The sequence below is a fragment of the Bufo bufo genome, chromosome 2, assembly GCF_905171765.1.
Source record: "Bufo bufo chromosome 2, aBufBuf1.1, whole genome shotgun sequence".
In the NCBI taxonomy this organism is placed as follows: Eukaryota; Metazoa; Chordata; class Amphibia; order Anura; family Bufonidae; genus Bufo; species Bufo bufo.
The window spans coordinates 770,908,221-770,925,484 of record NC_053390.1 but is presented as its reverse complement, the minus strand read 5'-3'; the positions used below and the strand labels follow the sequence as shown (position 1 = coordinate 770,925,484).

The window sequence follows — 17,264 nt, the reverse complement described above, 5'->3', positions numbered from 1 at the left end:
ATAAAGGAACAGGAAGTGCTGCATACAGGATGGAGACAAACCATAGGGAGGTTTATACCAGACAAGACACAAAATGAACACCCTAAAGGTAAGACTACAGGTCTATAAATGGTGAACAATTCTGAGGGTATCCCATGAACTTATCTACTTTGTCATGAAGCATGGCTGTTAAGGACTTTACGTTTCTTATGTCTTTAATCTTTGTATACAGTCCAAGGATAGATAGCGGAGGTGTCTGTTTCCAATGCTGAGCAATTAGGCATCTGGCAGCTGTTAAAATAGAGAGGAATAATCGAATGCACATTTTCACCATCAGAGTGAGCGGATATTGAGCAGATAAGCCGATGGGATTTTCAAGTCCCAAAATGAGAAAATGAGAAATTTGACTTGAGACCAAAATTACTAAAGATTATTCCAAGAAGAGATGAAATTGGGATTCTCTGGGCGCTTCACATCTCCACCATGGCATAGGGATATCTGGGTTAAACAGGATATGTCCTCTGAAGCATTGGTGGCATATCTCTAGGACCCTCACCTATTTTTAGAACAGAGCCCTTAAAATAGCACTGACTCAACATTTTCCGCCAGCCTCGTAGACATTTATGGAGCGGCTGCCGCGATTCCCATTAATTTCTATGGGACTGCCGAAAATAGCCAAGTGCGCCACTCTGGGCTCTGTTCTAGAGATATGCCACCAATGCTTGTGATGACACAACTAGGGCTGCAGTAAACGATTATTTTAGTAATCAAGTATTCTATCGATTATTTTTTACGATTAATCGAGTAATCTAATAAGAAAAAAATAATAGACTGTTTTCCTTTATAAAAACTCAGACCCCCTGCCATTAGTCCCCAACACCCTTTGTTCCCCACTGTGCGATCAGCCCAAGTGCATCAGTTCCCCCCAGTGCCATCAGCTCCACTATCCCCCAGTGCCATCAGCTCCACTATCCCCCAGTGCCATCAGCTCTCCCCACCCAGTGCCATCAGCTCTCCCCACCCAGTGCCATCAGCTCTGCCCACCCAGTGCCATCAGCTCTGCCCACCCAGTGCTATCAGCTCTCCCCACCCAGTGCCATCAGCTCTGCCCCATTGTGCCATCAGCTCTGCCCCATTGTGCCATCAGCTCTGCCCCCATTGTGCCATCAGCTCTGCCCCATTAGCTCTGCCCCCATTGTGCCATCAGCTCTGCCCCCATTGTGCCATTAGCTCTGCCCCCATTGTGCCATCAGCTCTGCCCCCATTGTGCCATCAGCTCTGCCCCCATTGTGCCATCAGCTCTGCCCCCATTGTGCCATCAGCTCTGCCCCCATTGTGCCATCAGCTCTGCCCCCATTGTGTCATCAGCTCTGCTGCCATGCTCCTCCTGACACCCGGATTGCACAGCGTCACTGGTTTCTATGACACTGTGCACTCCAGGCGCCTGGCCTTAGTTGCGCCCCCACCCCCTCGGTTTCACCAACTTACCTTTCCAGCAGGGGCGCTGCGGACACTCCATCGTTCTGTGCTGCTCTGCTCCTGACGTCACACAGTGCGTCAGGTCACGGCGTGCGTATGTCAGGAGGTCAGAGCAGCGCGGGACCATGGACGTACTGTGGGGTGTCCGGAGGCCGCCTGCTGGAAAGGTAAGTATTCCAAGCGCCGCGGGAGACCACGGAGCAGGAGTAATAGCAAGCACTTCACTTGTCACATGACACAAACGAATCTTCGATGCAAAAAATTTGCATCGAGGATTTTTTTGTGTCGAATTACTCGATTTAATCGAGTAATCGTTTCAGCCCTAGACACAACCCATTTAAGAATATTAAAACAACTCCAGGGTGTGATACCACCATACAGTAAGTGCCTTTTACTGGTTCTCCCTGTCATGCTGGGGGTCCATACCTGCCAATGCTCTGCTCACCTGCACCCTTGCTGCTGGATTCCAGGGGCTTGAACCCACCAGTGTCCCTCTTTCCTACCAGGCTGATGGAGTAGCCCTGCTAGTCCACTGCCATTCGGCTCTTAAAGGGAACCTGTCATCAACTTTATGGTGACCTCACTGAGGGCAGCATAAATTAGTGACAGAAATGCTGATCTCAGCGGTGTGTCACTCATGAGCTAAAAGTAAGTGGTTGCAGAGAACCAGCATCATAATCGTTGCAGCCCAGGCCTTGAAAAGTGTCAAATCTACCTGAGAAGAGTCCTGGTTATTATAATCTCCTGCTCTCCCGCCATCTGCTGATGATTGGCAGTTCTCTCCTAGAGAGAAAGGGAGAAAACCAGGTAGAAGACTGTCAGTCATCAGCAGGTGGGCAGGAGAGCAGGAAGTCATGAATAACCATGACTCTTCTCAGGTGGATGTGACTCTTTTCCAGGCCTAATCTGCAAAGATTGTGATGTTGGTTTTCGGCAACCACTTACTTTTAACTTTTAAAAGACAGACCGCTGAAATCAACTCACCTGTCTGTACTTTATGCTGCCGTCAGTATGAGCAGCATAAAATTGACGACAGGTTCCCTTTAAAGAGTCAGTGTGCATGCACCCTAATCTTCCCTAGCCATTGGCTAGCTACACTGGGGAACTTAAAGGGAATTTGTCACCAGTTTAATTCTGCACTCAATTCAGCTCCAGCGCGTGCCAATAAGTCCCCATATTCATGAGTTCATTGCTCTCCATGCCCACCTGCCTCTGATTAAATTTTTTTTTACATATGAATCAGCAGTAGGTGGGCGGGAAGAACCGGGAGCTCATGAATATGGGGACTTATTGGCATGCACTGGAGCTGTTCAATACAAGATTTTGGCAAAACTGCTGGGTCAATTAAAGAACGTGACTCAGCATTTTGCTAAGGAGACCTGTCGCTAGTTTATTTTGCCCTTAGCTGGGGCACCATAAAACTGATGACAGATTCCCTTTAAGGCACTGTGACGAATACAGCACCTCGCGGCCCCGCCTGGCTACAACTACGTCGAGCTCACGATACGGTTTAGTCACTGGTTTTCAAGATGTGACACCCTCCCTGGGTGCACGTAAGGTCAGCTTGATACAGTTTACACAGACGCCTCCTGTCCACGCGGGCACAGAGAGCCAGGCGGGTGAGAGACGGTGGTCCACGCGGCCTCCAGCGTAACTCCACACTCGCTCACAAGCCTGACAAGCTGAGAGAGCCTTTTCACTGCCACCAGTTCCTTATTTGATATAAGCCCGGTCCACTAACGGGATTATATAGGGTGAGAAACCATCCGCAGTAGCATATAACCATGCCGAAACACGGACGTGGGAATTCGTGGACCAAGATACAAGAACAGCACAAGATTAAATTATATATTTAATTGCCTTAAGGGCGCATTAGACAATACAGGATACACACAGAGAATATATACAGTGGTCAGATGTGCAAATACAGGTGGTATGATACAACAGAATTAAACAGAGCAAGGGTCAGTTACCAGATGGATGAATAGTCCTTTGGGTGACGATGATTTCTGGGGTGCTGTAATGCTTGGCTGTAGTCACATGGGGGCAGTGATGTCAGCAGTTTGTCCACGGTCCCTCCAAACACAGTACTCGATGTGACCCCCTTCAGAGAAAGACCCTGGCCTCTGACCTACATGGGCCTTTTAACCTGTAGTCGGCCAATCCCCTCCCTAGCCCTGGTAGCCAAAGACCGACAAAACCCATTAGGGCCCATAGCTCCAGACCGGAAGGTCAGGTTCTGGGAGCAACGGGTCTGTCTGGGTTCCGGCTACAGGTGGAGACCAAACATGGTGCCGTTATTAGGTTCCTGCTATGAGATCTCTGTATCTCCCCATCCCAGCACCCGACTCCCAAACTACAACCAGGGGCATGTCCATCTAGGCCGCAGATATATAACTGGTTTATGCCTGTGATGGACGGGCAATTCATAATTCCTTATAAATCCCTGGATCCATGATGTCTGATGGATTTCAGTGATCTGGATAATAGCGGAGACCCCATAAATGGGGTTTTTCCTGTAGGATGAGTTGACCTCCGTGCTGGCTGAGTGAGGTGTGAATTGTACGCATGTGGTCTGCTTGAAGCCAGGACCCCTGCGGAGTTCACTCACTCTATCTCACAGCAAATGGCTGGACTTAGATGATGGCTGGCATTGGATCATAATTCCACATTCCTCAAAGGCACTTTTCCCTATAGAAGGGTGCTTGCGTAATATATGTTCTAGTATGCTAGTTTCCTGCAAAGCCGTGCCATGTACTACCTGTCCTGACCTCTGCCAGATCACACGAGCTCTGCCTAGGAGACTTCGGCATGTCCCTGCCTACTTTTTGCTTGATTACTCAGTGCTCCACAATGGTGTCTCTTGACTCCGCTGGGTCAGTAGTAGCTTAAACAGAGACTACTCCAAGAGGTACCGGCTTGGTAGTTGTCCTGAAGATCCTTGAACAGGGGTTTAAGGGTGAAGACCAGAAGGTCAACTGGACAACGCCCTTAGAAGTAGCTTCAAGCCAACTCTGTAAGTGACATAGCAGATCCATACCCACTTTATAACACTCCCTAGAAGAAATACTTGTACAGTAGATATCCTGGAAAACATGTTCTTCACATTGCGTCAGGCAAGGTTTCTTCCAAAAATTATTCCCATTATAAAAAAATGCCTAAGCATTTGATCAAACTGTGGGTTGGTCAAAGTATTGTAAGTGGCGGAGGTGATGAGCCCTGCAAAGGCGTTCAAATGCTATATGAGGGTGATAACAGTGCTTCATTTGAAGGTAGTGAAATTTACACCAAATTTTGTTGGTAACTCTTCAAACTGTAGGATCATTCTAGATCTAAGGTCAACAATATCTGCAAAACGGAACAAACTATTTCTGAACAGCACAAACATACACTTGTAATGAGGATGGAATAAGCAAGAGGACATTGAAGAACATGAAGGTGAAGGAAATGTCTTTGCGCAGGTTCTCCAAATCTCTCTAGTTAGCACCATCAGAGAATTTAGATGAGCAGTGGCCAATGATAACTTTTCAATTTCTGTCCATTTAGCAAACGCTGGTATGGCTGATCATCCTGGCATTCATTTTAAGTGCTCAACCCAATAAAGATGTTTTATTAGCATTTTATTACCATACCTATAAACCCCAAATGTTACCTTTGGCCACATGATGTTTAAAGAATAAAGTGGTTGGCCACCATTTTTTATTTTTTTTTGCAAACTCGCCCTCCTGGGCAGACATGCACAGGGAAGCATACTTACCTGCTCCATGCCACTGGGTCCCATCTCCTTCACTCCCCAGCCTCGGTTGCCTCACTCGAGTCCCCTGCAGTTAATATCCCGGTTGATGCTGCTGCAGCAAATGGCTGGCTGCGGCTGTGACCTGCTCCAATTGTCAATTGGTTACGTGGCGCAAGGGAGGCAGTGGCCAGCTATAGGTTGCAGCAGCATCAAAGCAGATGTCGAGAGCGGGGAACCCAAGCAAGTGGCAGGAAGCAGTAAAGTATACTACCCTTTGCAAGTCAGCCTGCGGAGACAGTGCCAAAAACCCCCACAAAAGGTGGCCAACCCTCTTTGTGTATAGTAAGCACAATAATCTCTATGATGTAAACTTCAGCTTTGAAAAGTTGGGTTCAGAATACACTAGAAACAAAATTCTGAAATATACTTTTAGAGCATTTTTACTGTTACCCCTGGAAGAAAACTATACATAGAATGGGGACATTTCTTCAAGTATCTGAGATCTGATAGAGAAGGCCTTTATGGCTGACATACAGAAGAAGTGTTGAGCCTAGGAAAGCATTGGTTTTATAGAATTTCAAGTAAACATACAAGCATGATATCAGATCATTATTGAGGTTGTACTGTGCCTGAACTCGTAATGATCAACTAACTCAATCAGCATCTACATATAATAAATCATTGACTCATAGCACACTATGGCATGTCAGAAGTTGATGGGGGTTCAGGACTTGAGATCTATACCAATCATTAGGAAAAAAGGGACTGAAGCTCACGAATGAGCGCACTGTGCCCTGATCACCTTTTCAGGTGACTGTGGATTTTCTCCTCGGAAAGCCCAAAAAAATCTGAGCTAAAGGTGGCCAGGGCTTGGCTTCTGCTTGTTAAAGAGAATCTTGTACATGGGCTGAGGATCACAGCAATAATTGGGAACAAGTGTTTGTATGATAATTGCCCTGTGTTCATGTGCCGCTGATCACCTAACGAACTGACAACTCATTCATCGGTGATCACATATTTTATGCAGCACATAAAATAATTGTTTGCCAGCCCCCTGTGTCGTGAGGTGTCTGTATGAATAAATCTGTATGTGGACGAACAATCACAGTGGCAATTGCTTGTTCCAATACAGAGGGCATGGTTGCTTCATGAGAATGCAGCCTTCCCCTCGTATTAAGGATCAAGCAATTATCAGGGATGAACAGTTCTCGTTCCTGATAATTGCCTGTGCATTCACCCACATAACAGGGTCATTAGTCCTAGCATTTGGGTGACCCCTCACCAATTAAACCTTCTGACGTGTAGCTATGGCATTGCAGATGTTTAACAGCTACGTATTCACTTACAGAATCTCCACTCTTGGCAGACACAAAAAAACTTCCAAGTCCATTTTCTTGGCAAAATCTCTGGTGTTTATCTGCTTTTACTGTTCGCATGTGCTCCAAGTCAACTAGAAAATAAATATGCAGAATAAACACTCGGGCATGTACACATGTATGATATACACTCAAACATAGCAGAAAGTGTAAAGCAATAAATTATGTCAATCCTCCTACATTAGGCCATATCTTGATACTTTCATGCGCGGCCAAAGCAGGAAATTAACAAGCAGTCTTCTGCAGTTTTATACATTAACAGTCATAAAAAAACACAGTATCCTGTTCATTCCTAGTTGTTCACACGTAGGTCCATACATCTGTGAGATACATTTGACACACAATGTTAAAACTCTTTGATCTGAATGCAAAAATAAAATAAAATGCAGGTATATGGTTGGCCAAAATTGACAGTCTCCATATAAAATGTGCAAATCTCAGTACATAAAGGCTTCACTTGTGATGAATTAAATGACCAGGCAATAAAAGTGGAAGCAGGTGCAGTATAAATATATGTGGACATAAAACTAAATCAACAGTGGAACTGTCAGGCCAGATGTCTATATTGTTCTGCACCATTGTCTACAAGCATTAAGGACAATCTATGATACTGCGCACAAAGCACTCGGTACTGCAGGTCCTACAAGTCCATCAGATGTCTGGAGGCTTGACCAAGAGCATTTCTCACTCAATCGTCTTTACTTACAAAACGCTCCTCAGGAGAGGAACCGTAACCACTTGTGTAGACAGACCTACACGTATTTAATGCAGAGTGCATACAAACACTGCTGTGCATTAGCAACATCCTCCACCCATCCTCCTCTCTTTACTGTCACTTCCCTCCATTACTACACACCGCCAACATTTTATCAGCTGTATGTAAGGTCAGAATTCATGATGGCAAGAACAGTGAGGAGAGCTGAGACAGCTCTTCAGCTAACTGCTTTGAAGGAACCAGTCCAGCTGTGTTACTAGGACAGGTTTTGTGTGTGCTAATAAGGCAGCTGCCATTTTCATTCCCTTAGAGAAAAGAAGCCATTATAAATAGCAGCTATTTGGGAAAGTGTTTTGTGTGTGCATTTAAGAAGGACTTCGACCCTCCAGCCTTCCCCTTACTAAGTCTATTTCCCCTCAGGATATGTGTGGCTGTTACCTGAAAATTATGGTTTGTTTTTTCCACTGATGGTTTAGTAATCGAATTTTATAATCATTCTGCCCTTGCTATAACAGAATCAACTCTCTATACACTGACTTCCTGGTGAGCCTCTAAAAGACTTTGTGCTTCTACATGGCAGCCAACCAGAGGAGGAATAGCTGCAGAGAGGAGGGCGAGAGCAGCAAGATGAACTAAACAGGACCAACAGGAGGTGTGTCCCAGATGCACTGTAGCCAAATTGTGTAGACCAAAACAGTGTATGGAGACCGCTCCACCGTCCCAGGTTTAGTCGTCAGATGCGTAGCTCCCAGCAGTCAGGTTACTCACCGCTCAATATATAGAAATAAACGTGGCCAGCATCTTCACCTTGCAAATTTATAGACATAGACAATGTTTTAGCTAGTTCCAAGCCTTGAGAAAGTTGCCTGTTTCTATGTATCCATGGGGCTAGAATAAATTTTCAAGGTGAAGATGCTGGCCACATGCTGTTTATTTCTGTAGCCAAATTGTGGTCACAGATCCAGCTCTACCTTAATAGAGAAGATCTAAAAAGAAGGAAGATCGAAGAAAACTATATACCAGGTAATCATTCCCTGTAGGTAAGGACCTGCATATATAATCGGAGCTCCTGACTGGACAGTAGCTTTACTAACATTTATGAAAAACCCATTTCATATGACAAAAATTGCTGATTAGTGGGGTACAACAGCAGGGCGCTAGCCACAGATCCCCAAAAAGTATCTTTAGTCCCCGTTTCCTTGGCCACACATGCAAGGTTACTTTCTAGGATTAGAAGTGGGAGTTAGGGAACCAGCAGAGCACCCTCACCAGTATATTTCTATAGCCCTCAAATCAATCCATTTAACGTGATATTTCAAGTATACAAGAGGCCGCGCCGGACTATGACAGTTAAGTTCCAACTCATTTTCACGGGATCTAGGCTGCAGTAACCCAGCGCGGCCACTACAATTTGAACGGAGCTGTGCTTCCTGCTCCATTCTAAGTGCTAGCACCACAGCCGGAAAGCTGATTGTGGGGGGGTGTAGTGTCGGACCCTCACTGACCGGATATTAGTGACCTAACCTAAGGATCAGGAACCTGGAATACCCCTTAAAATAAAAAAAATTAAAAAAAAATTCAGGATCCACACAAGATAATGCAATGTATTCCCCAAATTTTTGTTGAAAGGTGAGACATACAATTTAAATAATAATATAAGTATATTAATATTCTTTTAATAAACCAAAATGTATATCTATAAAGTGTTTTTTTTTTCGGTTCCCAATTTTGTTCTGCGTGCTTTTACCACTGCCTCACAGACAGCGAGTTCATGTAACAGCTTTTTTAGTGTAAATTTACCAAGCGACACGTAGGCAGAATGTAGGAAATGCTGTGTAAGCAGTCGACGTACTTTATTTCGAAGGGCAAATGTTAATCCCATAAGCCTATGCGCAAAAAAAGTTGTACTTAAACAGAAAATGCATAATTTAAGTGTGAGGTATATTATTTAGTTTTTACTATTAAATACCCACTGGAAGGCGAGCCAAACCTAACAAACAATGCCAGGTTTCATAGGAAAGGGCATAGCATTTGAGCCGTGTACAGGTTTTATTGTACGCATTCCAATTTCTCCAAATCTGATCCCGGGGTGACTGGAAGCTACACTGAACAGTTTCCCTTTTTATTGCATTGCAGTTTCTATAATGGTGTTGATTCAATGCCGTCAAATTATAGGGCAAATATATTCACAAGCATTTAAGGACAAGCGGGTTCTTTGAGTAAATACAAGGAAGAAAAAAAAAAAAAAACTTAAACTGATTTCCTGAGGAAGGGACCCAACTGGCTTGTAAAAACCTGTAAATTTGCAAATCTAGTAAGTCTGCATAATGGTGTCATTTGATTATCAACTAAAATGTTCACTTACTCCATAAAAACCTTTATTTAAAAATGATATTGGAGGTCTTTCATTTGTATACTCAGGAGATGTGTGTTGTTCTTGCAAAGTCATTCCAGCCATACTTCACTGGGTAAATGAGCTAATAAGGCTTTACGGCAACATGCTGGGCGTCTTCTAGCACAGCAGCAATCGCCCAGCCTCGTGCAAAAGGTATTGCAAATTTTTTTTTCAAAAATGCTACAGAAATTTACTGACAGGCTCTGATATATTACAACTAAAAACTGCATTATTCAACATTTAACATCCATATCCATAAATAATGGCTGTGACAATTATTGGGGTGCATCTGTCTTGTCACGGGAGCATGTGTGGTTGACCAGCTCTAAGAAACACTGGACTCAATAGGAACAGAAAAAGAAACTTTTGCATTGCTCCTAGCAGTTGGCTGTTTGAATGCGATGCATTTTTTTTGCTCTTCAGGGGAGTAGAAGGGGCAGTTCGTTGGTGGTCAGTAGATCATTTGGGGCTCAGGCTTAAAGGAGTTGTCCCACAAAAAGTATTCTACAGTTTTCAAACCAGCACCTGGATCTGAATACTTTTGTAATTGCATGTAATTAAAAAATTATGCATGGCCACTGAGTAAGGGTCCATTCACACGTCTGCAAGTGTTTCGCGGTTCAACATTTAGCGGACCGCATATCGTCGGCACTATGATAGAAAATGCCTTTTCTTGTCTGCAGTTGCGGACAAGAATAGAACATGTTCTATTTTTTGGGGGAATGGAATTGCAGATCCGGAAGTGCGGATCCGGAAACGCGGATGCGGACAGCACATTGAAAATGAATAGGTCCGCATTTGCGTAACGGATCTGGACCCAAGTTGCGGACGTGTGAATGGACCCTAACTCAGTAAAATGTATCTGTACAGCTCCACCTGCTGGTTGTTCTTTTTCTTATTTCTTTGACCTGGTCACTGAGATGGCCGCACATGCTCAGTTTCATCCTTCAACTGCCTCCTGAGCTGTGATAGGGAGAGCTGAGACACGCCTCCTGAGCTGTGATAGGGAGAGCTGAGACACACCTCCTGAGCTGTGATAGGGAGAGCTGAGACACGCCCCTTGAGCTGTCAGCTTGATATAAATCTAGCAGAGCAATCAATGGGGAGATCTCTGGATCCATGGGAGGTACAGGGCTGGTTCTAGCTTTGTTAGAAAGAGATTGCCATGAACTGTATGATGCCTGGTTTTCATTTTTTACATTAGTCATGGGTTACCCCCTTTAACAAAAAGTAGTTAATGTGCTAAAAATGTGCTCACCCCTGAAGCAGACACTGCCCAAGTGATGGGCCATCACTTCATGGCTTCTGAGCAGCAGATCGCTGTTCAGACAGCATGATCTGCTGCTCGGAAGCCATGATCGGTGGTGCCTGCATGAGCAACAGGATCATCCAATGAACGAGCGTTTAGGTCGTTGATCTCGTGATCGGCGACACATTTAGATGGCCAGGCGATCGAGAACAACCGTTCGCAGGAACGGCCTTTGACAATAATCTGGACAATTATTGGTGGTCTAAATACACCTTTAAGTTTCTTCCCCAATTTCCAGTACACAATGGACCTTAGAAAAAAAAAAAGCTGTAGAAACATTGAAACTTGCCATCAGTAAGCCATGCTGTAAGTAAACCTTTGACACCAATAATACTGAAGTGAATGTAAGAATGTACAGTACAAACATGGTGGAAAACCTGCTGTAGTCTACAAGAGAGCTTCAGCCAACAGTGTAATAACAGTACTTCACGCCTGAATTAGGGTATAGGTGCTCACACACAGAGCCTATACAACTCAACTGAGCCTGATCAAGTTTGGCACAATAGCATGGGGGACAGGCTTAAAGGGGATTTCCAACAGAACAGGGAGGTGAGCTGCAGTATGCCGGCAAGACCACTGCACAATATGCAGAGCTGTTTGCTTCCAGCTCAGTACACTGTTAGGTCTGATGACCACGGCTCGTGCTAGCAGCTGGTGGGGATGCTGGGAGTCAGATCCCACCAATCCTAAGGATAAGTCACAATATCAAGTCTTGGAAAACCCCTTTAAGGTTGAAATTACCAGTACTACTAAATATTGACTTAGATGCTGAATACTTATGTATTTAAAGGGGTTTTCAGGAATTACTATGGTTTTTAACAGATATGCTCATAGTTGCTTACCTCATGTACATCTCCCTCATGCTTTCTTTTTCAATTTGGACTCTCCTGACCCGTTTTCACCATGTAAACAAATGACTCTCCAACCAAACCCATGATGCACTTCACCTTTCTCTGCCACAGCTCCAGCACCATCTAGTTTATAGCTCCTCCCACCCAGCTAGTTACATAGACACTCCCCTATCACTGCCCCGCCCATGAACATGACATCACAGAAAATAAGAAAGAACTGCATGGAAGTGGTCATGTGACCACATCTCAGAACGGGAAATAGGAGAAATAAAAGGTAAAAGAAATACAAAATTACAGCTAAAATTATTAATTTAAAGAATGTTCATACATACTGGAAAACACCTTTCATTATTTTGTGGGTTTCAGAGCTTTAACCCCTTAGTGACCAGCCTGTTTTGGGCATTACTGACCAAGCGTTTTTCTCTTTTTTCTTTCATCGTCGCCTTCCAAGAGCTATAACTTTTTTATTTTTCCATCTATGTAGCTGTATGAGGGCTTGTTTTTATTTTTCAGTGGCGACTAAGTATAAATTAGCAATTCTGGCATTTTTGTTATGGTGTTTACCGTAGGGGATAATTTACATAATATCTGTATGGTGCAGGTCATTACGGATGTGGTAATACCAAACATGTGGGGGAGATTTTATTTCTGCAATTTTTTTCATTGAAAAGCGTATTTTCAATGGGAAAAAAAGCATTTTTAAATGGAATTTTCTTATTTAATAATAATAAAAAAAAACTTTTTTAACCACTTAATAGTCCCACACAGGAAATAAAAAAGGCAATATCTTTTGAGTGCTTCTAACATACAATGCACTATGCCTAGAGAGGCACAGCGCTAGAGAGGCACAGCCTGCTGGGGAACACTCAAGGCTGGCTTGGGGCCTACTTGTGGGGTGCTGATGGGAAACAGAGGGAGTCCACTTCCTCTGTCACCACATACATGCGGCGGGCACCATTGCCAGCTGCATGTAAGGGTTTAAACAGCCCAGTTCGGTTCTCCTGCCGGTCCGGGCTGTTAGAGCAGGAGCACGGCTCTTATATATGTGCTTAGACCAGGCCATCCTTCGGTATCGCCGTAAAAAGGCATATGGGTGGTCACTAAGGGGTTAAAGGGCTTTTCTGAGATTTCCCATTCAAGTGAATGAGCATGCTGCTGTATAATCTATGGCCGTGTGCTCTGTGAGCTTCGAGAAGGCAGCAGCGCTCACAGGAGCACCAGTGCCTCCTCAAAACAGCGGTTCGCGGGGGTCCTGGGTGTTGGAACCCCACCAATCAGATACCGATGACCTATCCAGAGGATAGGTCATCAGTATAAGAATCTTGGAAAACGCTTTTAAAATAACAAAAAAATGTTGAATCTTTTATATTAAAGAATTGTTAAAGGGGTTGTCTCACCAGCAAGTGGCATTTATTATTGTATTGTCATTACCCATATTGCTTCTTTTGCTGGCTGGATTCATTTTTCCATCACATTATACACTGCTCGTTTCCATGGTTACGACCACCTTGCAATCCATCAGTGGTGGTCATGCTTGCACACTTTAGGACAAAGCGCCAACCTCTCTAGTGCCCGGGACCGTGGGACATTATATAGGCTGGTGTTTTTTCCTATAGTGTGCAAGCACGTCCACCACTGCTGGATTGCAGGGTGGTCGTAACCATGCAAACGAGCAGTGTATAATGTGATGGAAAAATGAATCCAGCCAGCAAAGGAAGCAATATGGATAGTAAGGCTCCATTCACACGTCCGTGTGTGTTTTGCGGATCCACGGCTCCTCAGAACACAGACACCGGCAATGTGCGTTCCGTATTTTGCGGACCGCACATTGCCGGCACTAATAGAATATGCCTATTCTTGTCCGATTGCGGATAAGAATAGGGCATGTTCTATTTTTTTGGGTAACGGAAATGCTGACCCGTAAATGCAGGTAATGGAAATGCGGAACAGAATTGCAGATGTGTGAATGGAGCCTAAGGCTACTTTCACACTAGCGTTTTACTTCCGGTATTGAGATCCGTCATTGGGGCTCAATACCGGAAAAAAATGCTTCAGTTTTGTCCCCATTCATTGTCAATGGGGACAAAACTGAACTGAACAGAACGGAGTGCTCCAAAGTGCATTCCGTTCCGTTTAGTTGCGTTCCCATACCAGAGAGCAAACCGCAACATGTTGTAGTTTGCTTTCGTCCTGGGATGCGGAGCAAGACGGATCCGGCATGGCCCCCAAAGCCAGTCAATGGGGACGGATCAGTTTTCTCTGACACAATAGAAATCGGATCTGTCCTCTATTGACTTTCAATGGAGTTCATGACGGATCCGTCCTGGCAATGTTAAAGGGAACCTGTCACCCGGATTTTGTGTACAGAGCTGAGGACATGGGTTGCTAGATGGCCGCTAGCACATCCGCAATACCTAGTCCCCATAGCTCTGTGTGCTTTTATTGTGTAAAAAAAACAATTTGATACATATGCAAATTAACCTGAGATGAGTCCAGCGTGAAGGAGCGCAGCACCGCCCCGCATCCTCAGAATCTCCTCCTTGCTCCCCGACGTCAGAAAGCTAGAGCGCCGTAATCTCGCGATACGCGAGCTAGAGCATGCACAGTTCGCTCCCTGAGGCTGATGCCAGTACAGGGAAGGAACACTATGATGACACTAGCTCGCGCATCGCGAGATTACGGCGCTCTGGCTTTCTGACGTCGGGGAGCAAGGAGGAGATTCTGAGGATGCGGGGCGGTGATGCGCTCCTTCACGCTGGACTCATCTCACGTACAGGACTCATCTCAGGTTAATTTGCATATGTATCAAATAGTTTTTTTTACACAATAAAAGCACACAGAGCTATGGGGACTGGGTATTGCGGATGTGCTAGCGGCCATCTAGCAACCCATGTCTTCAGCTCTATACACAAAATCCCGATGAAAGGTTCTCTTTAAAGATAATACAACCGGATGCGTTCATGGTTGTATTATCAATAACGGTAGCGATTTTGCTGAACCCCGCCGGATCCAGTAAAAACACTAGTCTGAAAGTACCCTAACAGGATAATAACAATACATGAGTAAGTGCCTTGTATTAACTTCCCCTACATAATAAATGCTATTTGCTGACCTGAGAAAACTCTTTAAATCTACAAAACATTACACAATAAAACATGTCCACAGGGAAAGGTGAAATGGAGTATTTTTTGCCAAGCACAATTATTATTATGTACATTACGTAAATGTTATTAAGAAAAATGAGTGACCTTTTACGATTTTACAATAATTAGAAAAATATAATGTTTTTTTAACCATTAAAATAAGAATAAATGTACTATTTAAACAGAAAACACACATGTTCTATAAGCATCTATTGGATTGTTAGTCCCTAGAGTGGAAACCATTAGTAAAACTTTCAGATAAGATAAAGCAAAGGCAATAAATCTTTGCTGTGAGGGCAGATGCTTACATTAAGCCAAATGGAATTGGCATTCCTAATAGACAAAGCTGAATTATTAGAATTGCGCGCATCATTTTTCCTTTTAAAAACAAGCCGGATTAACATTTGACATATATGCACAAAGTACACGTCCTGCATTGATTTGTGTCATAAACAGCCTCATAAAGACGGCAAAGATTCTGTACACAGCCTATTTAGGAAATGGCCGAGAACTGCCAAAATAACCATATATATATATATATATTTAACACTTGAAAAAAATACCAGAATTTATATTATCCAAGAAGCAAAAGGTCTATCTTCTTACCAAAAATAAATTAAACAAAAATCAGTTATCCATTCTGTCTCAAATACAAGAAAGAAGAAAATTGGTAAAATCAATCAGTTATATCGGTTTTAACACAACTTTACAAAAAACACATACAATTAGCTGAAATAACTGAATTTCTAATAACTTGATAAGTCACCCAAAAATTATTATGTATGTTTTTTTTGATGAGCAAGAATATGGAGATAGCTACATCTAGCTGACATGCCGCAAGTATTCACAAACTCTATAAGAATAAACTTTCCCATCGGAGACACACTGGTCTACAGATCTACATAAAATGCAGCAAATAATGCAAGAGCTTTTTATCATTTTCAGTGCTTTTTGATTATTATTTTCAACATCTAAAATAAAATATAAATGCAAAATAAATAAATAAAAAGCACAAAATATATTAAAGGCGCTTATAATCTACAAAGGAACCTATACTGTCAGATCTGATACAAATACCAATAAAAAAATCTTTTCTGCCTTCCAGAAAGTAGTCGCATAATGAAATGAACTCGTTCGCCTTTTGATGCCGGCAATCGTGAACTCTTCACAAAGCCGCTGTGATTGACACGTAATTACTGGCGTATCGGCTCTACTTAATTCATTTTCTCTCCTTAACCTTTGCTTAGCAAAACATAAGCAAAGCCTTTAGAGTCAAACTGAATGACTGGCAGCCAAATGTATCCAAATTACCCGAATGCTGCCACTGCTCATTAATGTTCCGCTGCGTGATTAATCGCACTTGGTAACGCATCTTAGCTGCGTCTAAGGGGTTTTTTCGGTACCAAAAGTTTTTAAGGATTTAGTTAAGTTTTCAGGCAGGTTATATACAGTAACTGGGAAACATTTAAAGTTTTTCAACTGATCGGACTCTGAAATAAAACTTCTTTGCTGGGTTTACGAGAGCAGATCTCTAGGGAATGCCATTACCTGAACAGCACAGATTGTTTACATTCGTTGGATCCATGGATGATGCATATCTGTGGATATGGATGTCTATGTAGCATATGAGCTCTAGATATGATCCTTGGTTATTCAAATTTTCTACCCCCTAAAATAAAACTTTTGTTCATCTAAGAGGTCAGACCCTCCGCAGAAGATTTCACTATGAGATGAAGTGTTGCATGTGGGTATTCCAAGACATTGCAGTTATTAGAAATAAGGAGACTTTGTATATTTGGCGCCGACAGGTACAGATTAAGAATATTTACACATATCTAGCGGCCATTTCTTAAAAGGTCAGAATCTGATACTTCCAGTACTGTACATTATTTTTTATTTATTTTTAAGAAACCACTTCACCTTAACCACTGATTCATTAAAAGATATTGTCCAATGACAACCCCGACCCCGTTTTTTCCTTTTGCAGACTGCCAATCAGACTGCTCATGAAGGTTAGGTGGGGGGGGGGGGGGGCATTCCATGAAACCCTACTGCAAAGTACAATGGACTCCAAAATTTAGTTCTTGGCTGGCGAACAGAATAAGAACGCCACCTTACTTAATCTTAAAGGAGTTAAACCCATGAATAATAACTACACTTTTGAAACCAGCACCTGCATCTGAATACTTTTGTAACTGCATGTACTTATAAATGTAATATAGCCATGGAGTTATTCAATAAAATGTATCTGTATAGCGCCACCTGCTGTTTTTTCATTTCC

The 17,264-nt window shown here is 43.2% G+C and overlaps 1 protein-coding gene across 3 annotated transcripts in view; it reads right to left on the bottom strand.

The window, feature by feature from the left end:
- Positions 1-17,264, bottom strand: part of RAB28 (RAB28, member RAS oncogene family) — a 171,344-nt gene that overhangs the window by 24,442 nt on the left and 129,638 nt on the right. For all 3 annotated transcript variants that reach the window (XM_040419096.1, XM_040419098.1, XM_040419097.1), the window contains exon 5: positions 6,541-6,644. In XM_040419096.1, coding sequence (XP_040275030.1) covers positions 6,541-6,644 — 104 coding nt within the window. The remainder of the gene's footprint in view (positions 1-6,540; positions 6,645-17,264) is intronic.